At 38.0% G+C, this 27,780-nt stretch overlaps 1 protein-coding gene across 5 annotated transcripts in view; it reads right to left on the reverse strand.

Annotated features, from left to right (window-relative positions):
- Window positions 1-27,780, reverse strand: part of COL6A6 (collagen type VI alpha 6 chain) — a 144,825-nt gene that overhangs the window by 63,707 nt on the left and 53,338 nt on the right. For 4 of the 5 annotated variants that reach the window (XM_082684218.1, XM_082684219.1, XM_082684221.1 and 1 more), the window contains 13 exons: window positions 25,396-25,550; window positions 22,721-22,813; window positions 21,407-21,460; window positions 19,639-19,710; window positions 19,526-19,552; window positions 19,162-19,206; window positions 19,019-19,072; window positions 17,581-17,643; window positions 13,167-13,232; window positions 11,890-11,943; window positions 3,647-3,682; window positions 1,872-1,934; window positions 175-237 (listed from right to left, as the gene is read on the reverse strand). In XM_082684218.1, the coding sequence (XP_082540344.1) occupies window positions 175-237; window positions 1,872-1,934; window positions 3,647-3,682; window positions 11,890-11,943; window positions 13,167-13,232; window positions 17,581-17,643; window positions 19,019-19,072; window positions 19,162-19,206; window positions 19,526-19,552; window positions 19,639-19,710; window positions 21,407-21,460; window positions 22,721-22,813; window positions 25,396-25,550 (845 nt within the window). Of the gene's footprint in view, window positions 1-174; window positions 238-1,871; window positions 1,935-3,646; window positions 3,683-11,852; window positions 11,944-13,166; window positions 13,233-17,580; window positions 17,644-19,018; window positions 19,073-19,161; window positions 19,207-19,525; window positions 19,553-19,638; window positions 19,711-21,406; window positions 21,461-22,720; window positions 22,814-25,395; window positions 25,551-27,780 lie in introns of all 5 variants that reach the window. The other variant, XR_014299073.1, reaches the window with a different exon arrangement.

Genomic DNA, 27,780 nt, shown 5'->3' on the forward strand with positions numbered 1-27,780 from the left:
CTGCAAGGTATAGACCACAATATGATGTGGCTTTCAATCACATTGAACACTAAACTCAAAATGTTGCTGGTTCACAGGCAGTAAATAACTCCTTCTGCAGAAAAGAAACTGCAAGGACATCCGTATGAAAGCCAGGATCAAAGCCAGATGCAGTCATTTTCTCTCATTACATACCTGAGGACCTTTACTTCCCAGACCTCCTTTCTCGCCTTTCACACCAGTCTCTCCTCTGGGACCCTACATACATACAGAGCATACAGAGAATTAAAGCATTATTTTCTTTCTAGAAGAGAACACTTGAATGTTAACTTGAATATTAAAGATGGACATGATAAGTAAGTCACACGGACAGAAACTGAAAAGAGAACTCTATTCGTGTCCTTGGCTCTGTCTTGACCTGTGAGCTCTCCTTGTATGTATACAAAGGTCCAATTTTTAATTTAGGCCACTGGGGGCACTTACAGTTGACTGAACAAATAGTACACAGTTGAATTTTTCAGGATTGCTTTCTAATCATCCTAAGCATCTTTAGACTCCAAATGCATATATTTCTTATGTGATAAAGAAAATAATCCCTAATTACATAATCTGAAACCAAAATATTAAAAAGAATTTTCTGTTCAATAATCACACTGAACACTGGTCATAAGATATAGTATGTGGTAAAATTCTACTTCTAGAATATTATATTGCCTATTAATTGTGGCCTCTGTACATAGGCAGAGAAACCTTCATGCTGTGTTTGGTTTTTTCCATTTCCTTTTAAATTATGTCACAAAAGAAGAGTCTGTAAAGTGAAAGAAGGGATGTTGTTGTATTATTTGTTTAGCATGAAATAAAGCCAGCCAATCTATTGAAATGTTTCCCCACAACCCCAGTGGCAAATGTCTCACTTGAAGATAAGAAATGTGAACTTTCCTCAGCTGGCAAGTAAAACAAACAAACAAACAAACAAACAAACAAAACCCAATCAAGTTCAAAAGAGACAGAGGTCCAAGGGGACAGACTGTTTACTGCTCTGAAATCTTGGTAAAAGTGTGAACACAATTTCTCATCTGATGTCTAAGGATATTTCATCCAACTTCCACGTACCAAGCTGCCAACACAAAATAGTTATTTTTTTTACTATGTGGATTAAAACTTTGAAAAATTATAGAAACTTTGCTTGTCCTGCAGTTACCAAACAGCACAATTTTTCTCAAGATTTCAAAACAAAGTTTGGAGAGAAAAAAAATAGGTTCTAATTTTCTATAGTCTGACCTCCTTTCCGTCACCTCAGCATTTTCTAGGACTTCCTTTCCCTTCTCAGTATTATTCCAGGCTACATTTTGCTCTTTCTGGCACATGCTTCTTTCCCCTCATGTGATTGCTTTTAAGAGCCAACCATGGTTTATTCCTTGTAAAGGAAAAAGTGCTGGAGGCAGCTCTCTGGGGAAGTGAGCAAGAAGGCAGGCTGAGTGCCACACTATAGATCACTCTGCTGAAGACTTCAGCTGTATTTGGAACAATTCTTTCCTAGAGTAGAGCCAGTTTTTTCTACCACACAGTCATCCAGATATGTGTGTTTTGGGTTCTTACCGTGCTACATTGACCAAAATTCCCAGGTTGGAGGCTCAACATTTTCTTTGGTTCAAGGTCTCCTCTAGATATTCTAGCTAGTTTGAACTCATTGCACAAGGGCACTACCCAGCATGTTCATTCTCTTTTCGTCTCTTGACAGGACAAAACTTAAAGGAGACCAAATTCTGGTCTTGTTGCTTCCTTACTTTATTTCCCTGAAAACACTTTAAACATCTGTATTTCTGCAAAGAGGTTTGAAGACTCCAGATTCTTCTTTATGTTCTCAAACCCTGATTACTTCTGATATGTACCTGAGGGCCTTTAAGTCCCCATGAGCCTTCAAGTCCATCTGGGCCCGGGATGCCTGTTTTCCCCTGTGGTGAGAGAGAATTAACCTGTTAACATCATTTCCTGAGAATTTTGTTTCCTTTATGTACAAGATTATATACTGTTAACCCAATGTCAGTGCAGGATCTTTGGCAAAAAAAAATGAATGATAAAGAAATAAAAATTTTCTATAATCTCTTCAAGCAGAGAGAACCACAGTTACTATGTTGGTATATTTTCTTTCAAGTTTTTATACATATGCACACTCACACATTCCTTTTTTTTTGTAATGTTTGTAATGTATTTCACTTGGGCATTTGGCCTGAAGAAACTCAGTTAACATTTTCTTCAAAAATATCCCGACATCTTACAACACTACATTCAAATAGCTTAAATATCTATGGGTCAAAATTTAAGCAGTATCTTCACATTGCCTTTGAACTCTTACAGAGATAAGAATTCCAAAGAAAAGGAAGGATTAAAAAGCATAATTTAGTCAACTATTGGGATAGCCTAAGTTTATGCCCCATTTATTATACAGATGTGATTGAATGTCCCTTGCTAATTGTCTTTTCCTAGATCTCAGAGGAATTTCTCAACACATTCTCTCCCCAATCTTATTTCGTGCTGTTATTCTGGATTTTTTTTTTCTTTTTGTTGAGGTCTAACCTTGAAGGGTGTTTGAGTAATGTCTGCAGATGGTTAACTCTCTTGGTGTTGGTCTGAAAATGTCTACATGTTCATTCACAGTTCAGCGAGGTATAAAATTCAAAATTAACAGCTATTTTTCTTCTGTACCTGCGTATATCATTTTGTTTTCTGCCATGTTTTATTGCCAAATATAAGTCTGTTGCAATCTAATCTGTTATTCCTTTCAAGGGTAAAAATGCTTTTTCTCTCTGGTCATGTTTAAGATGTTTTATCTTTAGCATTCCAGAGTTTCATCATGATATGATTGAGAGCAGATTTATTGTTTATCCTCATTGTATTTTCTTTTTTAAAGATTTTATTTATTTATTTGACAGAGGTCACAAGTAGGCAGAGAGGCAGGCAGAGAGAGAGAGAGGAGGAAGCAGGCTCCCTGCTGAGCAGAGAGCCCAATGTGGGGCTCAAACCCAGGACTCTGGGATCATGACCTGAGCCGAAAGCAGAGGCTTTAACCCACTGAGCCACCCAGGCACCCCCCTCATTGTATTTTCAACCTGAGGGTCTGTGTTTCCTCAATTGCATAAATTCTCAGTTGCAATATTTTCACAAATATTACAGATACATGAGGCATGTATAACACCAACATGTACAAAGAAGATAAGATATAATATTTGGTACAGTAAACTTTTGAATAAAACACTCAGAATGTCCAATATGTATCAGGGTTTTGCTATACGTACTCCCAGTTTATAAAGGGTTTATGTAAATTGTAAGGTTTCAGAGTTAATTGAACTAAAATCTAAAAGATCACTCAACTGAGTTACTACTTTGCATGTGAAATCCAAAGTTAAATTTAATAGTAATTGGACCAACTAGTGTTTCTTGTCATTAATTTTTTTATAGTCTTTGGTTGGACTGCCCAAGTCTTCACATTACAATTTGAGTTCTGGAAATTGTAATCTAAAATATTTGTAACATTTTATTCCACAACCAATATCATCAAAAAGTGGAAGAACTTTAGTCTTGAAAGAGGTTTCTCAGAGCCTTTATTCTTATTCCTTGATTGGACATAGGATACTTATCATTTGGAGTTAAGAAAAAAAAATTATACCTGTGGGCCTGTATGTCCCCTTCGGCCATGAGCTGCCTAAAATAGGAAAGGTAGGTACCATTAACTCTGAAAAAAATGCTTTTTATATTTAAATTAGTAATGAACACCTTAAGGCACTCACTTTATTTTTTTTTAAGTTCCCACATATTGCTTAAAACATTTAATTATCCACTGCACCAGGACAGTAAAATGTTGCCAATTCTGAATTTCTTATCCTAGGGCAATAGGTTATTAAAATCACAGAGACAACTGAAACCTGTACATACTTAAGAGAGCAGTTTGTGTTCAATAATTTGTCCTCCCCTAAACTATTACTAGAGCTGATCACAAGCTCCAAAATTGGCTGATTTGAATTTAATTTCTTTGCATTTTTCCAAAGTACTATCAAGTAAGCCAAAAATCAGGAATGGAGTGGCCACAGGTGGGAAACCAGAGGAAAAACTGGGAGAATTGACTCATTTGAACTTTATTATAGATTAATTTCAGAATCTAAAGATAACCAGACTAATTTTACCCTCTCCCCCCTAAAAAGCCAAAAAATAAGCTATCTGTCAAAAATCAGAGAATCAGCCCAAATATTCAGAAGTTCTCAATTCAGTAGGTTAATGAAATAGTCAATCAAAATAATAGCACTACATAATCAAGTGGAATTTTCCTAATACTCTTTCATATGTAAGGTCAGGGCCTGGATATATTTCAGATCAACAATCTGAAATCACACAGATGTTTTATTGTCTAACTGAGGAAGACCTAGAACAGGATGTCTCAGTAAAGTCATAGCAAGACTGACACCAGGATTTGCAAAACTCAGTATATTATCAGATGACATTTTCTTGATGGAAATTTGAAATTGTTAGATCAAAATTCTACGTGAGGACAGTACTGCAGACTCTAAATTCTTCTAATCATATTTCAGTTAAAATCTACTGTTATTTAGGAAACAGACTGTGTATATCTGGAGAAATGGAGACCTCTTTAACATTTTGAGATGAGAGTTTAAATCCTCTCTGTCAGAGGGAGGAAGAGAAACTCTCTCGAAGGATTTATCTGTTCTGGTTCAATTCTTCAGTCATATTCAGAAAAATATTTGCAAATAATCTGTTACCTACAAAGAATATTGTATGAGAACCAGAGGAGCATAAAGATTTCACACACATATGCACACACACATAGTTCTTCACCTCAGGAGACCCTCATATCTTGGGTTTGGGGGTGAAGAGATAAATATTACAATATTTACAAGGCATAATATGGCAAATGCCATAAGAAAGGGGAAGATGGAATATCGGTTAATGCCCTTCAACGGATGAATGGATAAGGAAGATGTGGTCCATATACACTATGGAGTATTATGCCTCCATCAGAAAAGACGAATACCCAACTTTTGTAGCAACATGGATGGGACTGGAAGAGATTATGCTGAGTGAAATAAGTCAAGCAGAGAGAGTCAATTATCATATGGTTTCACTTATTTGTGGAGCATAACAAATAGCATGGAGGACATGGGGAGATAGAGAGGAGAAGGGAGTTGAGGGAAATTAAAAGGGGAGGTGAATCATGAGAGACTATGGACTCTGAAAAACAGTCTGAGGGTTTTGAAGGGGTGGGGGGTGGGAGGTCAGGGTACCAGGTGGTGGGTATTATAGAGGGCACGGATTGCATGGAGCACTGGCTGTGGTACAAAAACAAGGAATACTGTTATGCTGAAAATTAAAAAAAAAAAAAAAAGCAATTATATCCAGTTTGTCAAATTAAGAAAATATTCCTAGAGGGAGATTGTTTTTAAAAGTTTTTTTTTTTTTAAAGTAATCTCTACACCCAAGGTGAGGCTTGAATTCACAACTCCGAGACCAAAAGTCTCATGCTCTACTGACTAAACCAAGCCAGATACCCTGGAAGATACTTTTGATATGGGTTTCACAGAATGTTAGGAGTTTGATGGGTAGATGAAAACGAAAATGAAAGAAGTCTTTCTAGTAAAGGGTATAGCCCAAGTAATGAAGTAGAGGCAGGAAAACAGGAAATGTATTTGATAGTGTGTATTTGACTATTTCTGGGTCAAAGGTGTGAGGAAAGAGGGGAGTAGTAGGATTACTAAACTGAAGGGTTCATACTCCCTTTATCAAAACCACTGGGGCCCTTAGAGCAGAAAATGTGCATGGCCAGACTTGGGCTTTAAGTGGATACACCTGGGTATGGTAGGCACAACTGAACCTATATTCAGGCAAAATAAAGGGCTTCCTATAGGATATAATTTATGGGATATGAAACTGGACCTTACATCCAAAAATCTTTCTCTGGTCCACTGTCACAGTGTTTGAAATAATATCAAGAAACATTTGGTGTCTGTATCTTTAAAGTTCGACTTTGAAAGGGGCTCTCAACATTGAGCCCCCTAGAGGCACTGGGGTTGACTGGTGGTAAGTAAAAACTGACTTCTGTCCCTAGGCAGGAGTTTATAAGCTACTCCTAACAGACAAGACAGACTTTAACCCTCTTTTATGCAAATAATGGAAACCTCTCTGGAAGTCATCACCTAGGGCTTTCATAATGGCTACTTGGGATTTAAATTTCAAATGGAAATCATGGATTTGAGATACCTTGGGTAGGTATGAGAAACTGAAAGAAAACAAGAAAATGGGGGAGATTATTTTACACCTTTTTTTTTTTTTTACATTTTTTAATGTTTTAGATGGGAAAGATTAAATCCCAAAATGTCTTCATGGGTCTGCCCAGGGGCTTGCAGGTGTCTGGTAACACATCCACATGGTCTAACTTATCTGTAAAAGGAATGAGCACATCAAGAAAGAAAATATTCCCAAAGTCATCCTGCAAGTAAGAAGACCTAGAACAGGATACTCAGTCTTGCTGGGCCCTTGTAGCTTGGCTTTCTGATGGTTTACCAGGACCCACTTTCCTGGATAGGTATAGACTGATTTGAGACACAGTCCTCACGGAAAAAAAGCAGGACACTCATTTACAATGATGGCTGACTGCCTGGGGGCAGTTCTGGCTGCCCCTTAAAGTAGTGCCAAGAGAGTTGAAAAGGGAAAAGCATAGCTAACAGCTCTCTAGACTGTAGGACGGAAGGCCATGTTTTAGTATGAGACTAGAGTTGCTTCTCATTATCCATGGCACAAGAATCTGTTCTAATTCTCAGTGAAGTTTGGGTCAGAAAGAACCAATCTCCCATTCCTACCTTCTGCACCATTGCTGTGGCTTTCTGGTCCTGATCCTACTCCCCTGACCCTCTCAGTCCAAGCCATTACAGACTGCTGACTGAGCTTGTTATCCCTGAAGTTCCATCCCCCTCTCAATAATGGTTTCAAATTGCAAGAGGGGGATTTACAACCCCCCCTCGCTGGCAATGTCTGGAGACAGTTTTTGTTGTCACAAGTTGGAGGTGTTGCTGACACCTCATGGGTACAGCCAGGGATAACACTATACATCCTACAATGCACAAAACAACTCTGCACAACAAAGAATTACCTGATCCAAAGTCAATAATAGGTTGAGACACCATCCCTTGAATCTTAACATGATTCTAGGTTCCTTGAGAGTAAGAACTAGGTCTTATTTGATTTTGTAGCTCAGAGTTGGTCAACTGCTATTATTTCCCTGCTTGCCACACCCTACCACCATCCTCCAGTCACTTTTCACTTCAGCAGAATCTTGTTGCACAAAGGAGTCCTCAATACTATCTATCTACATTTTTAAAAAATTCTTCCTTCTTTCCTTCCCTCCCTCCTTGCTTTCTTCATTTTTATTATGTTAGGCACTATACAGTATATAATTAGTTTTTGAAGTGGTGTCCAGGACTCGTTGTTTGCATATAACCACCAGTGCTTCATGCAATCTGTGCCCTCCTTAATTTCAGAGTTTTTCAGTTAGTGGTATAAATTTTTCTTCTTTCTGAAAGGATAATGACTTTACCATTATTATAAATATGATACAGGCTGATCTTTAATTATTCAAAAGCAGGAAAAAAAACAAACATCTAAGTCATCCCAAATCCTATGTAGATAAATCTATTGTTAACATTTGGCAATCATGATTCCTGCCATCTTTTTATGCATGTTTACAAACAGAGTTCTAAATATTTAATTAAGAAAGGGTCATGGTACTTATGCTATTATAAAATTAAAATGTATTGAATTTTACTTGAATTTAATAGAACAACAAAGTAAATGGGCGCTGTATTGCCTGAATTTTCTAAGGCTGGATCGTATTAATTACTCTTATGTACAAAGGACTACCAGGTGGGTATGAAAATCTTGGACCCCTGGATTTCCCTCAAAACTTTACCTATTCTACTGCTCTCCCTTTTGGCCCTGATCATTGTGAAGAAGGCTGAAGACAGACTGGGTTTTCCTTCTTTTGGAAATTCTTGGAGTTTCTTCCTTTACATAACAAGTTTGGTAATTTCACTAGGATGCACCTTAGTGTTAATGTTTTTGTATCAATTTTTTTCTGAGTCAGAAGATGCCTTTTATCCTGCACATTTGAGAATTTTATAAGGAATTCTCTTTATTATACTTCTGGATATTTTTTTACAATACCCAGAACTGCAAATTGTACAGTTGTTGACTCTCCATTGTCTATCTCTATCATTGCTTTTGTAGTTTCTTAATTACTATATGTCCAACTACATTTTCAGTCTTATTTATTCTTATTTTTTTGTTGCTCATAACCTATATTGCACACTGATCACCCCCAAACACTACCAGCTTGCTTTCTTCACTTTCTATCATCTTGTCAGTTCCTTAGACTCTTTTTAGAACAATTGCAAAGCCCTAGTTTTTTCAAGACTTTAGAGAACTATTTGCCAGAGTCGTTCTGTCTTTTCCTTGAATAATTCCCCTCCCAGTGAGGGTTTATTTGCCCTTTGCTCATGTTGCTTTCCTCTTCTTTCTATGCATAAGTCTTAATAACCATTTAATAATGAAGATTAATAATATTTCTGATTATTAATCACTTTTGTAGAGGGCCACCTACTTACTGAGTAACTGTATGTGGTGTAGCAGGACCTAGGTCAGTGGCTTTGATATAGATATGTTGTCTCAAACCTTTCTTACCATGAAGTATTTCTTTTTTTTTTTTTTTTTTTTTTTTTTTTTTTTTTTTTTTTTTTTTTTTTAAAGATTTTATTTATTTATTTGACAGACAGAGATCACAGGTAGGCAGAGAGGCAAGCAGAGAGAGAGGAGGAAGCAGGCTCCCTGCTGAGCAGAGAGCCCGATGCGGGGCTCGATCCCAGTACCCTGGGATCATGACCTGAGCCGAAGGCAGAGGCTTTAACCCACTGAGCCACCCAGGCACCCCCATGAAGTATTTCTTTATCTTTTTTTATTTTTTAAGATTTTATTTTTTTTTAAATTTTTTATTTTTTTATAAACATGTATTTTTATCCCCAAGGGTACAGGTCTGTGAATTGCCAGGTTTACTAGAACGTAGCATGAAGTATTTCTTTAACTCATGCTACCTCTCCCTTCAAATCTGGTCATTTAAGAGATTCTTGGAACTCCCATAAAGCCCCTTAAATCACAGCTTTACAACAGTCACTCTTTCTTCAATCTTTGCTGCCTCCATGGACCAGACTGCTGGTTGTAGATTTTAAAAATGACATATTCTTTAGCTTCCCATGATTTCTGCCTCTTCTGTTACACTTTCTATGGGTATATTCTCTGCTCTTCTCAAAACCCGAAAGCTCCTTTTAGAGAAGTCTGATCCCTGACAAGGTCTGAAGTATAGGTATAAGCTTTCCAAAGCCTCCCTTCATTAGGCTCTAGATTTAAAAAGAACTGACCGATATTTGTCATCACATGTGGTCACTCTTTGTTAATCTCTAATTTCTTGTGCTGTGTTTGGTAAGTTGCACAAAAAGGAATAGGAAAAGAAAACACATGGACTTTGCCATCTTTAGCTGGAAGTCCCAATTTTACTCCTGAATGACACTGCTGAATCTACAGCACAAATGGGGACACATTTCTCGGGAGTTGTGCAGTTTTAACAATACATGGTGATACTGTGTTAGCCTCTAGAGAGACTATAGCTTCTATAAAACAATAAAAGCACACATCCCATGCCAGGAAATCTTGGATGATACTCTTTAAGTTCAAAATATTTTCCCAGGGTATGTAAGCTGGCTACACCCTTTTAGAAAGTGAAATGAATAGCAAATGTATTGCTTTATCTTTAGGTGCATTAACACAGCAGCAATAATAAAGTGTTTTCCCAAAAACTAAATTCTGCATGTTTTAAATATAACTTCTGTTTCCATTTCCATTTTCTCTGCCTAGCAAAGAAGAGGTCTTCCAAGTTACAAAAATATTTTCTTGATGAAGTGTAATAGGTGGTTCTATGAACTTCTGCTCAGAAAATACAATGCATAAAAAATGCAATATATCAAACTAGGTCTTATCTGTGCTCAATAAATAACATAAAGAATTGAGGAGGGAGGTGGAGGAAGTTGAAGAAAGCTAGAAAACGAAGAATGGAAAGGAAATGCTGCAAAATGAAAAAAAGACAGGTCTAATATAGAACGTAATGCAAGTATTTAAGTGTATTTAATTAGTTATCTCTTATTAGATAAAAATTTTGTTTTATAGTTTCTGTGCTCTTCCAAGTAGTCGGGCACAGAAACTTTTTAAAAAAGTACTTATTGAGGGGCACCTGGTGGCTCAATGGGTTAAAGCCTCTGCCTTCAGCTCAGGTCATGATCTCAGGGTCCTGGGATCGAGCCCTACATCGGGCTCTCTGCTCAGTGGGGAGCCTGCTTCCCCCTCTCTTTCTGCCTATCTCTCTGCCTACTAGTGATCTCTGTCAAATAAAAAAAAAGTACTTATTGAAAAAATATGACAAAACATCTAAATTAGACCCCAAAAGGCTGCATAAACAAATAATCCAATTTCATTCTAATTTTTCCACAGTATGGGGTTCCTCAAAAAATTAAACATAGAGCTACCTTATGATCCAGCAATTCCACTTCTGGGTTTATATATACAAAGAAATGAGAACACTAATAATAGAGGTATTTGCACCCCTGTGTTCACTGCAGCATTACTTACACAATAGCCCAAACATGGAAGCAACCCAAGAATTCACTGATGAATGAATGGACAAGGGATGTGTGAAATATAGACAGAGATAGAGATATATAGATAGATATAGATATATAGATATCAAAATATTATTCAGCCAATAAAAAAAGGAGATCCTGTCATTTGTGACAACATGGATGGATCCTGAAGGCATTATACTAAGTGAAATAAGTCAGAGAAAGACGAATGCTATATGGTCTCATTAATATGTAGAATCTTAAAAATATTAAAAAAAAAACCAAATAACTCCAAAAACTTGACTTCTAGACACAGAGAACTTTCAGTAGTTGCCAGAAGTAAGGAGTGGTGGATGGATGAAATGGGTAAAATGGGTCAGATGGTACGAACTTCCAGTCATAAAATAAATTATGGAGACTATAGCTAATAATGCCATATTATATATTTGAAAGTTGCTAGGAGAGTAGATCTTAAAAGTTTCAGTATAAGGAAAAATTTGTAACTACACATGGTGGTGTTAACTAGATTTATTGTGGCAATTGTTTCACAGCCACAGATACGTATCAAATCATGTTATACACCTGAAACTAATATGTATCAACTAAATCTCAATTAGTACTCTACATATATGCTTTAGGACTGAGCACAAATAAAAACTAGTTTAGTACACTGCATTTATTATGCATTGTATTGTTTGAGAAGTTTATTGGATCAGCTATTATACTCCACCAAGAACATGTTTTTGTGTCCTGGAACACACATCTTCTTCACAAGGCAGTGAATATAGAAGAACAGAGGACTTACACTAGGACTGACTTTCCTAAGCAGTCATAAAATTTGGCAGAAGAATGGAGTCTGGGACTCAAAATGACATACTGTCAATGGCAATTAGTCAGTGAGAAGGCCAAACTTTCACCACTCTTCCCCTAGTTGGCTGCTTTTTTGCTCTCTTTGCCTAGGCGTTTCTCCTGATCAGTAACTTTCCTTGCAACCAGCAGCTTCCTGCCTCAGCTTTTCCGGGGCTTTCCACATGTGGTCTGCCAGCTATGTTCGCAGAGCTTTCCCAAGTGTCCCCAAGGTAGCGAGCCCCAGCAGAACCATCCCAACCCCTCCCCACAATCAGCCATTTTTATCACAATATAGGCTACCGGAGCAGTGGGTCTCCTTGTCTAGAAGGGCTCTTACTGTCTTTCTTCTGGAGCCTGGTGTTCCAGGAGGGCCTGGCCAGCCTCTTCTACCCTGTCAAACGAACAGACAGATGGGCCACAGTAATTAGGCAGCACTGACACATTTCCTCTTCAACATCTGCTTGTGCTGCAGGGAAAGTGGATGCATGCACACTAACTAGGGAGTTATCCTCCCTCTGGATGTGGATTGCTTCCACTGGTAATAAACCATATGTCTATGCAGGAAATGAGGAACTACAGGACAAAATGCTAATGACATGACTTTATCTGTTCATCACCACTGTCTAACTTGTCTTTGGGTGTAAGTTATAGAGTATCTGAATCAATCTATCCTCACTGTGTTGCCACAGTGGATAATGACGCATGCGTCAGGTATGGCTATGACTGGTTTGGATTTCTACCTTGAGACTTCTTGTTCTGTTTGGCTAACCTGTGTAGATTAACAGCTGCATGTGAATAAAATCTCACGATACTCATACGTCTTCCCAAAATAGAAAAGGAAGGAAAAATTGTGAGTCTATACTGAAACATGTGAGACTTACAATTACCACTTAGTAAAAATGGCAGGTAGCTTTACCTAAGGGTTATGATGTGGCAAGGTCAGTCACTGAATTCCCATCATAATCTTCAAAAGTAGGCTATTTATCCTTTTTGTAGATAAGAAAATTGAGCTTTACAGAAAATGGTCCAAGGCTAAAGAGCCAGTAAGGCACAGAGCATGAGGGCCTGTCCCCAAAGTAAAGTTCTTTCCACTACCTCAGACCTCTCCCCCAGGTGAAGTCACCAAGGGAAGTTCCTCATCAAGAAGACTGAGAGAAACTCATGTTCCAGATAATTATGCTTTTTAAAAATTCTGAATAATAAGGTTAGATGATCACACATTGTGGTTTGTGAGATTTCATGAGATTAATCCCAAGAGATTTACCTTAGTTTATAAGCTGTATAGATCTACCAGATCTTTTTCTTTTTATCATGTACTACAAATAATATGAAGTTTTCTTAGGGTATGTGACTTCTGTATCCTGGAAAGGACAACAATTTAGTGGCTTCTTTCCATCAGCTAGCCCTACATTTTAAGTTGGGGCTTAGATGTTTGCATTCATAAATGCTTGGTGAAGCAAGTCACCCCAAATTCAGAAGAACAAAGGAATGTTTTTTGAATCCTAGAGTAGCAGATAGGGAGGAGGAAAAAATATATTTGCTCCTAAAAATGGTTTTTTCTGTATCAACTATGTACATCATTGCAAGTTTTCTTTCAAATGTCCACATAATTACTTGTCTTCCACGTTGTCCTTTCAAGCCCTTAGGTCCTTCTATGGTATTGTCAAATCCAGGAACTCCCTAAAAAACAGAAAACAAAAACTTTGAACATCTCTCCCTAAAAATGTAACTGCATATAATACATTTACTCATTCCCCTTGAAAAAAAATTGACAAAGTAAGTCCAATCCATTTAAAAGCATAGATAGGTAAAATTTACAAATGGCTGCACATGATTTCTTTTTGTCCCGTGTTCCGCATTATTAGAAGAGAGTGGAGACATAAGGTGAGTTTGTCTGTGTATGTGGGTGGCATGGGGGAGCAGGAGCTCACCATAGAAGGCATCACCAAGAGAAGCAAGGGTGACATGGTTTGTGTTTAACAATTCTCATCCTGGTTCTGGAGGTACTCCTTCTCACTACTGCCACCCCTTCTCTTAATGTTTGCTCTTCTTTCTTGGGGTCTATACAAGTTTATACTTGAGGTTGTTAGAATTTTACTCTCCCCTACCTTTGGGAGAAGGGAGACATCTGTAATGGGTTCCACCATAAGAACATAAGTACACCGAGAAGCACTGAGGACTGTATCTGCCATTCAATCTCTTCTCCTGGACACCTGGTAGCCTTCTAGCCCCATATGTTCGCTGCTACTCTTCCAGTTTTCAGAAAATTCTGGAATCTTGAGTTTCCCCCAGTACCCATACAAACATTCTAGCAGGAACTCATTGTGGGATATTAACCTTCGCAGGCCAAACTGAAAGCTTTCTATCTTGGATAGTTAGGACCACCGATAGGGCAGTATCACCATGATGCTGGGACAATCAATTGAGCCAGTCAGTTCAGTCAGTGCTCCAATAAATTGAGAGGGGACAAGAATTATCCAGTCCTGCTGAGTGCCAGCTGCTGGGCTGTTCGGCTGATAGCAGCCCAGATTAACTTCATCAATCAATAAGTAATTTAAGATCACCAACACGGACATGTCATTGTTCCAAATACTTAGAAAGATTTTTAAATAAATAGTTTCTATGCTTACAGAGTTTGTAGGCTATCAGAGAGAAAAAGACGAACTTAGAATTTACTTTATAGCTGAGATTACCAGAATTTATGTGAAAAATTCATTCTCTCTCCCATATACCAAAGCCAAAGATTATTTTCTACAATTTCTGGTTTATGTTTAAATATTTGTCTGTTAAGTTCTCTAAGCAGGGTATACCTAAATTACAATATTAGAGAATTGTATTTTGGCCAAAAAAGGACAAGATCATGTAAAGTGCAAAATTTTATTCCGCTGGAATAAAATAAATAAATAAAATATTATTTATTTAAATATTTATATATTATTTAATATTTATATTAATAATATTTAAATATTATTTATTAAAATAAAATAAATAACTTATTGAGGTTCAGCTCCAAACTATTTAATTGAAGAGATGGCATTTAAAAAGTTACATGTTACAGAATAGAACATTCTAGTTGTTTGGTCAGTCTGAATATGATCTGTCCAGTCTTTCAAGTTCTTTCTATGCAACTGGGCAAAAGAGCAAATTTATGATTCAACATGGGCTTCTAATCATGATATGGTTTAGAATGATGAACCTTACTAAATTCTGTGGCTCAAACGATCTGGTTCAGTTTTTTCCCCTGTATCACATGAGATTATACGAGATTTTTAAAAATAGGTAATTCCAAACACCCAAACTAGCTTTCACATGATTGGAAGTTCTGTCTGAATAAGCACAGACTTTTAGGAATTTGTGCCATTTGCATGCATTCCTATGAATAATCTGATCATGTGTGGGTTCCAGCTATTCAATCAATCTTGCTCTCCCAAATTTTTCCTGAAATAGTAACCCATAAAAACCACATATAAAAAGGCTCAGAGAATTGTCTTCAATTTGAGATGTATACTCCCAAGTGGGTGGGAAGAATTATCATGCATTAAAAAAACTATCTAAAATTAGTATCGTGACAGCACATCACAAATTTCTAGCAGGTTGAATTTTCAGCGATCTCAAAGTCATAGAACATTAAAAAGGATAAAACCATCTTACATTATTCAAATTTTTTTAAAAGTGTTAAGGAATTGCACAGACAACTTAGCAGACAATGAAGAGGCGGTTCTGACCAAAGTGCATGGCAATTTTATAGCAATATCCCAAGGAAATTTTAGCCTTCATACATAGATGACTGAAATGTCTTTTGAACTACTATTTATTATTTTATTATGGATAGTTTTTGGTTTTGGATTTTTTTTTTTTTAAAGATTTTATTTATTAATTTGACAGAGAGAAATCACAAGTAGACAGAGAGGCAGCCAGAGAGAGAGAGAGGGAAGCAGGCTCTCTGCCGAGCAGAGAGCCCGATGCGGGACTCGATCCCAGGACTCTGAGATCATGACCTGAGCCGAAGGCAGCGGCTTAACCCACTGAGCCACCCAGGCGCCCCTGGTTTTGGATTTTTTAAAAGATTTTATTTATTTATTTGACAGACAGAGATCACAAGTAGGCAGAGAGATGGGGCGGGGGAAGGTTCTCCGCCAAGCAGAGAGCCCGATGCAGGGCTCGATTCTAGGACCCTAGGATCATGACCTGAGCTGAAGGCAGAGGCTTTAACCCACTGAGCCACCCAGGCGCCCCAACAGTTTTTGATTTCTAATTAGGTACTTTGAAGTTGTTTCAAAATTCTCAGGTCATCAGACTATTATCAAAAAAATATCACTTGGGGGCACCTGGGTGACTCAGTGGGTTAAAGCCTCTGCCTTTGGCTCAGGTCATGATTCCAGGGTCCTGGGATCGAGCCCTGCATCGGGCTCTCTGCTTGGCGAACCTCCCCCCCAATCTCTCTGCCTACTTGTGAATCTCTGTCAAATAAATAAATAAAATCATTTTTTTAAAAAATCACTTATTAAACAATGTAGTCTTCAAGTGCCAATTCCTCTGCTTTTAAAACAGTTATCTTCGATATGTACCTAACATTTATATTTCTCAATCTGTTGCCCTAAATTCTTTCACTGATCAATCCATTGCCTTCAGTAACTCCTCCTCCAGTATACAAAGTCCTGTGAGTGTCCCAGTTGCCCCACATCCATAATTCAGCAATTATTATTGTCAGCTTTTTAAAAATTTAGCCATTCTGATGTGTGTGTGTAGTACAGTGCTATGGTACGTTGCTGATGGAAGTGTGAATTAGTACAAAGTTTTTGGAAAACTGGCTAAAAAGGCTTAAGTTTAATGAGACTGAATGAACTATTGTTACCCAAAAAACATGGATGAATTTCACAAGCATAAACTTGAGCCAAAGAAGCCAGAAACAGAAGAGTGTGTCCCATACGATTCTACTTACTTAAAGTTCAGGTACATGGGTAGAACTAATTTATGGTTTTAGGACAGTGATTACCTTTGGGTGGGGCTGGTAAAGATTGATGTAGATGGGGGGGTGATTTCTGGGATGTCCTATTTCTTCACCTGGATGCTGAGTACACAAGTACATTTATATTCATTAAGCTGTGCATTTGTAATGTGTACTTTTCTGATGTTATAGTTCAAAACTAAGTTCTAGAGATAATGCCTAGCATGGTGATTATGGACAACAATAGTATATACTTTACAGCTGCTAAAAGACTAGCTCTTAAATGTTCTCATCACACACACACAAAAAAGGATAATTCTGTGACACGATACAGGAGTTAGCTAACTCTACGGTGGTAATCATATTGAAATATATAAATGTTACCTAATCAATACCTTATAACTCCTTAAGTTTATGCAATGCTCTATGTCAATTATATCTCAGCAGAAAAGTTTAATAAACAAACCTAAATCTTAATTCATTAAGATTTGGGAGACTTACTTTTGTGTGGGTGGGGTGACGGAAGTCCAATGGCACTGATGTTTCACTGGACCTGGCATGTCCTGTACATTGGTGTGGGTCATGTCTATTCAGCTAGGTTGTATCCCGGAGAGCGGGCACCTCTGTGTCATATCAGGTGTTGCCTGATATAGTCCTAGCTGGGCTTGGATTCAAGAAAATTAAGCTCATATTCTTAATTGAAAAAGACTCTTAGAGAATGGAAGAAAAGAGGTGGCTTTGTTTCTTCCACCCTATTCATATTTTGAGGTACTCAGAGGAAGAGAATGAAGGGGACTGTAATTCCTTGACAGCTCCAAAGCACAATAACGATTCTGAATATGTATTCTCAAACAAATGCTCCAGCAATGGACAAGATCTTCTCACTGTCCCTGCTCATTCCATAGATGAAGAGGACCCAGCACAAGGGAACTGCTTTTAAAATTTGACAAGAGTTGTCCCTGTGATGATCTGAACTCAGGATTGCTACTGTACTATCATAAAGTGGGGTTCTCTCCTTATAAGAAGATGATGGGAACCAAGTCCTATTTAGCTCACAGCCCGCACAGCCCCAACACTTACAGGGTCTCCTCGCAGGCCCTTTGCACCTGGTTCACCAGGAACCCCTCGCTTTCCTGGGCTTCCCTAAAGATAATACAGATCAGAAGGACAAGACAAGAATTTTTAATAACATTAGTAAAACCAAAGAGCTTATCTTCTCCCTGATTTGAATAATTAAATTTTTCCTACTAGAGTTATTTTTTAAGCTTGACAACCAAAAAAATAGTTTCAGGCATCATATAAATAGTCTAAGAGTGATCTCAATTATTTACCACAGTGATGAAATCTCTGTTCCAGACATATTTGTTGTCTTAGTTTTTATAGCTACTTTATAAACCAGGTATTATTTGTATCTTTTTAAAAATTAAATTTTTTAAAAAATTTCTATTCAGTGTACCAGAATTTATTGTTTATGCACCACACCCAGTGTTCCAAGCAATACGTGCCCTCCATAATACCCACCACCAGGTTCACCCAACTTCCCACCCCCCACCCCTTCAAAACCCTCAGATTGTTTTTCAGAGTCCACAGTCTCTCATGGTTCATCTCACCCTCCAACTTCCTTCAACTCCCTTTTCCTTTCCATCTCCCCATGTCCTCTGTGTTACTCTTATGCTCCATGAATAAGTGAAACCATATGATAATTGTATCTTTAATGAAGCAGCTGTGATTCAGAGACATTATCCATTTTCTTCAAGGTGGTTGTATCCGCTAGAAATTGGGTTTCTGACTCAGCTGTTCACTCTCCAAAGGCAGACAAAGTGGATGATGACAGTATGGCTGCCGTCGGTGTCTATTCTAGATGGGAATGAGTGGCATACACTTTCATTGTGCCGCCCCACACTACAGACTCTTATTAACACCCCGCTACCATTCTTAGTGTGGTAGCTGCTTTTCATTAATGGCCCTAATTCTTTACTTCTGTATCTATGCCCTTTGCCATGTGACTTTGTAATGCTTTCCAGCTGTGGTGGGACATGAATCCTTAAGCCCCGAGTTTGGCCATGACTTAATCTGACCAACAGAAAGAGATGGAAGTGTTGCTGTGAGAGTTCCAAATCTAAGCCTTAAGAGACCTTGAGAGAACCTGTGTGTTTCTACTTGTTCCCTTGGGCATCTGCCATGGCTATGAAAAGGTGAAGGCCAACATAGCTAGACAGTGCTTCCTGGTTCTAGGAGGAAGATAAGAGACATGTGGAATAAAGCCACCAGCCAGCCTACAGATAGCTGAGCCAAGGTCAGCCACGCTCAGCCTAGACCAGGGATCTGGGCTGCAAACCGTAGATACACAGGAAAGAAATGTTTATTGCTGTATGCAGTTGAGGTTTTGTGATTGATTGTCACAAAGCCGTTTAGTGGCACTCGCTGACTGATATGCTTCGGGTAGCTGTTCTACTCTGTTGGTCACACCTCGAACTGCCAGGACATTTTTCTTGTTGTCTCTTTATTAAATCCCTACCTGGGATCCTTCATCACCCTTTTCTCCTTTTTCTCCAGGAAGACCACTCTCACCCTAAAAAACAGAAACATAAACTCAAATTTCCATCTTCTTGATGAGAAATAGCTCAGAAGGGCCTTTCTGGGACAAAGAAAAGGCTCTACCTGTTCTCCATTTAATCCACCAATTCCACTTTCTCCAACTTCTCCCTGAAAAGTCAGATATGAGCAGAATAGAGTGTATTACACATTTATGTGGAAAGAAGTCAGACACCCGACAAGTCTAATATTGTCTTCCATATACAGCCTAGTCCTGAGTAATAACAAAGATGGCTGAATAATAGAAATTGTGAACAAATAATACACCCTGCCTTCAATGAAAGACAAGAATAAGCAAAATCTAATGGCTGGCAATAAAGGAAGATCAAGAGAAATTTCATTTGCATGATCTGTTGGTCAGTAGTTTCAAAAAATAAAAATATTTCTAGGTAACAGATGGGCAGGTAAATGGATATGATTGGTACCATACCTCCTGTCCATTTAGTCCCCTGTTTCCCTGAAAATAGAAAGGACAGTAGTGGTTAGTGTAAGAAAGTGGAAGTGATGTTGGGAGTACTTCACAATGCCTTATGCAGCTCTTACCTTAGGACCTTTGGCACCATAGCATCCCTTAGTGCCTTGCTCTCCCATTGGGCCACTGGCTCCTCGGTCTCCCTGAGAAAGGGAACATACTTGGATGAGCTTTTTCCATTGTACTCTGGATTCTTAGAAATTTTACAAGTTTTGTGTTAGAAAAAAATGCATAACTGCTCGTGGTTTAAAATCCAGGATTCATGCTTATTATACCTGATAATGGAAGTAAATTAGAACTACTCTGATGACAGACCTGTGCTTTGGATCCCACCTGGATACTGCCCTAGGAAGGGTGCTACCTAAATAAAACAGACATACAAACAAGTGGCAGCTGAAACGTATTGCAAAATTTCAGGTGATATCCCGGGAACAGATAATGAAGAATTGGTGAGGTCCCAAAGAAGGATGTTCTAGGTATGATCTAAGGAAGATCTAAGCATGATTTCTAATCCAAAAATCCATTTTCCTTCTTTTTCTGCCTTTAACCAAACGTCATTCCTACCATCCTTATGTTGGTAACCCCACTAGTCTGTGCAGTCTTGTGATCTGGAAACAAAGAGGTCATCTTCTGCTTCTCTCTCTCCCCAGGTCACAATTACATAAATTCATCCTCCTTAACCACTCATACTGCCCCCAACTAAGATTAGGACTGCTTTGTGTTGCACCAACTACTGCAAGACTTCTACCTGTAACCCCTGCCTTATTAGCATCAATACATCAGCCGAGTATGCTCTAAATCTATGCCCCTATCATTTTTTACTCCTGTGCTTAAAATCATTCAGTGACTGCCCATCAACTGGAAGACACCCAATCTTCTGTAGGATAGTCAAGATTCCCTATAATCTGGGTCTTGCTTGCCACATAACTTCCTCACTGTGTCCTGGGTTCCAGTCAGGTTGGCTAGGTGCCATTCTACACACATACACACAAATTCTGACTGAGTCATGATTGAACACATTGTTCTCTCTCTAGTAACATGTTCTCTCCCACAAACTTTGCGTGAAGAAATATCTATTTGTCCTTCAGATGTCTGCCCAAACATTACCCCTTGTTCACAGCCTTCCTTTCCCAAGCCTTAACTGCTATCAAGGCTCTTAAGTATTTGTTCTGCTGTGCTTTGCCACGATGCACCTGATTGTACCATTGGAACAACCCTTATGTATAGCAACTAGAAACAAGGTTGACTCATTTGCTTCTCCACTAGTCTGAAGTTACCTGAGATAGGAATCATATTTTTTTCTTTTATTTTTTTTATTTCTAGAATCTAGCACTGTGCCTGAGACATGGTAGAATGCTTTAATATATATTTGTTAGATGAATACATGAATGGAGAAGTTAATTATGGTAAGTGGTAAGATGCTCACTATATAATTGTTAAATGAATGCGCAGATGGAAGGAAGAAAGGAAGAAGGATGGATGGGTGGACAGATGGATGGATGGATGTGAAAAAGAGTAGAGGTCCTTGATAAAAAATGTGGGGGTTGGTTTACCTGTGAAAATGGATCAGGAAGGGGGAAATGGCAGTGATTTGAGTCCCCTGGTGAAGAAAATAACTTCCGCATTAAGTTCATTGTGCAGCGTTGGCGAACAGCCAAAGAGGAGACAGTAGGTTAATAAACCGTTATTGACCACCAGAAGCAAAGCCCGATGAGAATTAGAAAAGACCTCAGATTTTGCACATGAATTCTTTTTTGTTTCCTTCTGAGTTGACACAATGATTTCCTATTGTAGATATGTTCTCAGGAATAAATAGAGGCTTAAAAAACCTTGACTTACGGCAATGCCTTCCTCTCCCAGATAGCCCTCACTGCCTTTAAAACCTGGGGATCCCTGGAAATAAGAAAACGAAGAATGCATTAGCACTCCACAGACCAAAAACCAAAGGTAATAAAGCAAAAAATCTTTCATTGTAGTTTTTCATTGTAGTTGAATTTTCATTGTAGTTTTACTTTATGTAGAATTACGGGAGTTTGAAAAAAAAAAATCCTATCTCCACAACCTAGGCTGTATTTATACACATAAAAATAAATGTAGTTTTGAAACAAGTATCCAGATAACTCAAGAGTGTGTGCAATGTGTGGGTCATAATGCCGTCCATAACTCTCTCTGGGGTTATATATAGAGCTAGAATATTTTTTTCTCAGACAAACCTTCCAGTCAACACAGCTATATTTGCCCTTGACAGACTAGAACTATCCTCTTTTTATTAAAAAAAAATCTTTTTTAGGATCTATGCTACACATAGAAAAATAGACCACACACATTTCTTTTCATTCTTTCTGAGCCCAGCTTTAAATATAAAAAAATCTACCATTCTCCTTATATCAAGTGGAAGGATTCAGGAAATAGTCTGAAAATTTTCTTCAGAGACACGAGCATGTTGATTTGGGAGTTATGGTGCTATCTACAAATTATTCACAAATCAAACACACACGTAAACAAGCAGTATTGAAATTATTAAACACATCCATAGTATGTCTGCACATATTTTAGCATTTCCTAAAGCCCCAAATCATATTTTTTATAAGAGTATATACACTTTTTTTGGTTAGGAGATATATAAATCTATCAATGGCTACTGTTTTATGACTGGCAATTTTGCGCATATTATTTGTGACATTTTCGGTCTGGCTAAAGCTGACTGAAACATTGCCACATCTTTTGTGAGGATAGGGTGAGCTGATCTCATTTGCTTATCAGCAGACTACCCAAAACATTCCCTACTTCATTTAAATGACTCTGCAGTCATTAAAAGTGGAAATTGAAATGACATTGGTATTCAGGAGGTTTTCATTATTCAACACCGAGATCACAGTTGATTTCTCCGGTTGTTGTCATCACTGCTGGAACACTAGATAATCAAGGATCTTGGCAGTTGTTCCTCTGGACACTTGAACTGAAAGCTTTTGAGAAGACTCCCATTTAGAATGCCAAGGGAAAGCCAGGGCTATCTAATTATCATGGAGAATAAGTAGTTACCTCAGAGGCTCTACCGAGAAGTGAAAATCATCCTTTGTTTCTACCTAAACCCATGTCTGAAAGACATCCAACATTCAAATAAAGTGAACCGTAAATCTTAACTAAAATCACCTTTTTCCCCGGTGGTCCAGGATCCCCCATTATGCCATCCCCTCCAATGCACTTGCAGAATAAACAGCAGCATGTCCTTTCAGCAACATTAACCTTGGGAAGAGTAAGAAATTCATGACATTGGGTGGCAATGCTTCCCAAATCCCACATACACGCTCAACAGTGTCATTCAGGCTTCTTCCACAGTTTCAGAAATCTGTTCCCCATTAAAGTAACTGTGCTCCAGATACAGTGCACGAGACATTCTTCAGCTGCTATCCTTCCTTCTATGGTCTGCATTCTCTACCCTATGAGGACTTCAGAGTCGACTCAAAGAAGCTGACTTTTCCAATTTAAATTTTATGTAGTTAACATGCAGTACAATATTGGTTTCTGGAATAGAATTCAGTGGTTCTCACTCACAACACCCAGCGCTCAACCCAACAAGGTCCCTTCTTAATCCCATCCAACTTTCTCTCTATCTCCCTCCCTCAACCCTCTGCTTGTTTTCTATTGTTGAGTCTCTTATGGCTTGTTCCCTCAAAGAGGTTTTTGTATTCTCAAAATGCTAATCTAATCTACTAATATAATTCTCAAAATGCTAATCTAATCTCCTAATCTACTAATGTGGTCTCTTGTTCCCACCCCATCCCAGCATTGACCACGGTGATGCTGATCACCTTATATATATAATTCTGCTCCCAATATTTTGTTCAATAAAATGAATGCTGTTTTCTCCTTTCCCTGTTTCATGAAATCTTTGTATGCTAAAGAATTTAAACAGTGCCTGATGTCACAGTGCTTGGAATGGAGTCCAATGGTAAACACTTCCAGAAAAGTCTGTGTGACAGGATTTCAAAAACACCAATTACATACTCAACATTTCCAAACTCTTGATACAGAGGATGGGGAATGGGGAAAAGATTCCCCTTTATATCCTGGCCCAAAAACCATATTATATATCGAAAAATATCAGTGAATTTTAACCTGAACCTAGTCGTCTTCTGAAAAAATTGACATATTCCACTACATTTCTACAGTTAACCCACAAGTTTTACTTTTAGGAAAATCCAGTTTGCATTAAATGCCATGCTCGCCCTTGGTGGGGTAGAATCAATCTTTGTGTTGAAAAGTTTCCCATCAAAATTCTGGTATGTTGGGGGCACCTGGGTGGCTCAGTGGATTAAGCCTCTGCCTTTGGCTCAAGTCATGATCTCAGGGTCCTGGGATTGAGCCCTGCGTCGGGTTCTCTGCTCAGCGGGAAGCCTGGTTTCCCCAACCCTCTTTGTGCCTGCCTCTCTGCCTACTTGTGATCTCTCTCTCTGTCAAATAAATAAATAAAATCTTTTAAAAAAATTCTAGTGTGATGAAGAGTTATTTTTTGTTATAATAATCACTTATCAACTGTACTTGTGTTTATTATATGTTACTTTTCAGCCATTAGAAAAAAATCTTCCCCTGAAAATGTCAGAAAAACTTGAAATGTGTGAGATCAAATAACAAAATGGATTCTGTGATTTTCTATTAGATAATACCAATTTTCTTTGGATCACTAACACCCTACAACATTAGGTCTTTTACTATTAATGTTAAAATTGATCTATTTATAAAATTAAGGTATTTATTTATTTATTTATTTATTTTGCACCATATTACACTGATGTGATATTGAAACACTGACAGGCTTGTTTTGAAGAATTAACTTCCTCCCTCTATAAATTACCAAGACAGATTTCAAAGACAAGAAAACAAAAATAGTAGGAAAAAATGATCTTTTGTAAAAAAGACACCATCTTCCCATGTAGAAAGCAATTGCATCAGAACTTCCACATTCTTGAAATAATTATTTTTACATAATTACTGCACTGAACAATGGTGTTTAACATCTCTTTACATTCAAATTCTACAGGTGAAAAATAGGAGCTAGCATGTTATTGGAAAGTGTCTTGATGTGCTGATTATAGAAGTTATAAATCATAAGCAAATGGGAGATTATTAGCCAGTTATGAAGGTGAAATTGGTGCCACATAACCTGCTAACCCTTCACCCCTCTAGTTTGAATCATTGTATGTTTCTGAAAGAAATGGGACTGGATGCATCCAGACATCTGGTTCTAAAGAGAGTTCACAAGGCAAACATCTCAGTCAAGACTTTTACAAAGCTTTGGATCGCGCACACAGTACGGCACAGGGGGTCCATCATCATGCTGCTCCGTTCTTCCTCCAACATTGGGGTGGGGGCCTCTTCCTTTGGTTGAACTCCAAGTGCAATCAGCTCTCCTTTACCAGCTGTGTTGCCCAGAAAATACATGTCTTAAATGCGAAAATTATACTCACTCACAGCGGTGAGCTGTGACACTTAGGACCCAAGAGGGATGTGAAAACCAGCAGGCTGAGGAAGCAGTGCATTCACCTGGTCATTACATTCCGTGACTGTAGTTTGGGCACAATTGTAGGTGCTATCAATTTCTTTCCTTTTTTGCCAAGGAGAGTAACTAAACATGCCTCGATGTATCTTTACCATATTATCTTATTTTTTTCAAAACACCCTCTTCTTTAGGCTGTTCACTAGTTCAGAAGCCTTTTTTTTACACTCAAGTGAACAAAAATTAGTTCAGATTTGTCAGCATAAATATTAAATCTATATACAAAACAATTAGAAAATTGAAAATCACGAGCCTTTTCTAAGTCACTTACCAGTTGCTTTGACAGTCGGCTCCCAAGGTCCCTCATTCCAACAGTGAGCTGGGTTCTGTACTCAAACCCTTTCCCAAATTCAATGTAGAGAAGATCAGCCAGGTCACTGGAATCGGTGGCTCCATCCAGAGCAACGGTTACGAGGGCATTCAGGCCTATCCAACACAGTTTACAGTTCTCCAGGTGAGGTGGGTTTGGCTATTTTAATCTTTTTGCCTATGTATCTACATTGTTATTCTGGGAAACCAGTTGCAAGATGAACACTCATTTCATTGTCTACTTCCCCCAACCATGCAATGTAAAACTGATGAGTGATAAGACTATCTTCAGAGAACAAATGAAATTCCATTTTTCAAAGTTAATTAGATTGGAAACGGGAGATATTACAACAGAAATTACAGCTCCTGGATGATTTGAAGTGAGATATAATGATTTAAAAAGGGTCCATAGAGTATATTAAGATGCAGAGAAACTGATATATCAAGAAAGAAAATGTTCTAAATTTTTGCTATTCAAGGGGGGATCCTTGGACAGCAGCACTTACACCATCTGGGAACTTCTCAGAAATACAGAATTACCTACAGAATCAGAATCTGTATTTTAAGAAAATCACTACATGACTTATATGCACATTAAAGTTTGAGAATCACAGCTATAAAGACCTCTTAAGGATTTAAGAGTCCAGTTGGAATTATAGTGAGAGACTGTAAGACTGTAAGAGACCTCTTGTCAGGCAGTTAGAAACAAATGACATATAATCATCTAGAGCTGTAACTCATAAATTCTGGAATTTTATAGATCAGAACATTTCAAAGAAAACTAGAAGGGACTAACAGAGGGTTTTGACCTATTTAGCAAAGTATTGATCGATACAAACATGAAATGATTAAATGCCAATTGATATAAATATGAAATGATACCAGTAATAACCTTGGCAATCCTTATGGTGGAGGCAGCCATAGTAACAATGTGCTCTCATTCATTAATAGTTACTATGTGCCTGGAAGTCAGTTAAGTGCTTTCCATGCATTAGCTTACTTGTAAGCTACAAATCCATCTGAATGGGTATGTAGAATTATAGCTGTATTTTACAGATAAGAGAACGGAGGTTTGGAGAGGCTAAATGACTGGCTTGAGGGGTATTTTTAGGTTTTCACCCAGACAGCCTGATTCCAAAGTCTACAGTCCAAAGACACAATAACAAAAATATACTAAGGACATAATCAGAGTAAAGAGCAGTCCTAAAAGTGAATAAACTTAGCTTTATGAAAACTTGACTCCATTGGGAGTAAGTTTTCTCATTTCATTATGGAAGAGTGAAGAAATCTTTAGATGGGACTTGGAAGCCAACGGACTAGAATAAAGAAATGTTCACAGACCCGAGAGTTAAGAATATCGTCTCAGTGTATGTATGATTCTGAATGAATGATTTTGGGTGAGTGGAAGAAAATGGGGAGAATAAAGTTTCAAGGGCATACTTGAGGCTTGAGTTCTAGGAGAGGAAACAGGTTGGCTGAAGTAGAATAAGAGAAGAAACACTAAAGAATAGACTGTCCAACTTGTCCTGATTTACCAGGACTTCCCTCATTTTAGTGTTGATATATCTGGCTTGTCTCAAATAAACAAGGCATTAGTCACTGTTCCAGGAATGAGGATGACAAGAAGAAAAGGGATGGTGGAGTGGGCTGGAATAGACAATAAAGAATGCTGAGCTCATCAAAGGAGTTTACTGACCAAAAGAAGGCATGCTAGTGATCTATTTATAAGGGGGAACTCTTATATCTGATTTTTCTTATAAGTTCCAAGAAATGTAAAAACTTAAGAGTTATGAGAACCATGGGATTGTTGATTTGCAGCAAATCATGCCTATGACTCTTATTTGTAACTGCTTTCCTCAGGATGAAGGACTCCGACCCTGCTCCTTTCAGACTCATCCAATAAAAAGTCAAAAGATCTAAAATACAGTTTGTAAAAATAAGGAAGAAAAGATTTCGAAAATGAAAAGAATATAAGGATCATTGAGGAGAATCTAGAGCACTAGATTAAGAAAAACTAAACCAATTCAAACCCTAATCCATGTGGATTATTTATAAAACTACATTCACCACGGAGTATCCTTTTCTCTGGGCCTCTTTTTGTCTTTATGTCATTATGAGTACACAGTTTATACGTACAAATACCCGGCCCCAAATTAGGGAGGCTCTCCTAGTGTTAATGGATCATAGGGCCACGCATCAATTGGAATTATATATGTGTAAACATGCAAAAAGAGCTAGAGGTACTCCTTTTACATACTGAGAGCCATTCAACAATCTTCAAAAAATATTATGGCTATCATCCCTTTATTGCTCCCATCAAAGATTCTGAATTTTTGAGGATATTAAA

Source organism: Mustela nivalis, assembly GCF_964662115.1.
Source record: "Mustela nivalis genome assembly, chromosome: 1".
Classification (NCBI taxonomy): Eukaryota; Metazoa; Chordata; class Mammalia; order Carnivora; family Mustelidae; genus Mustela; species Mustela nivalis.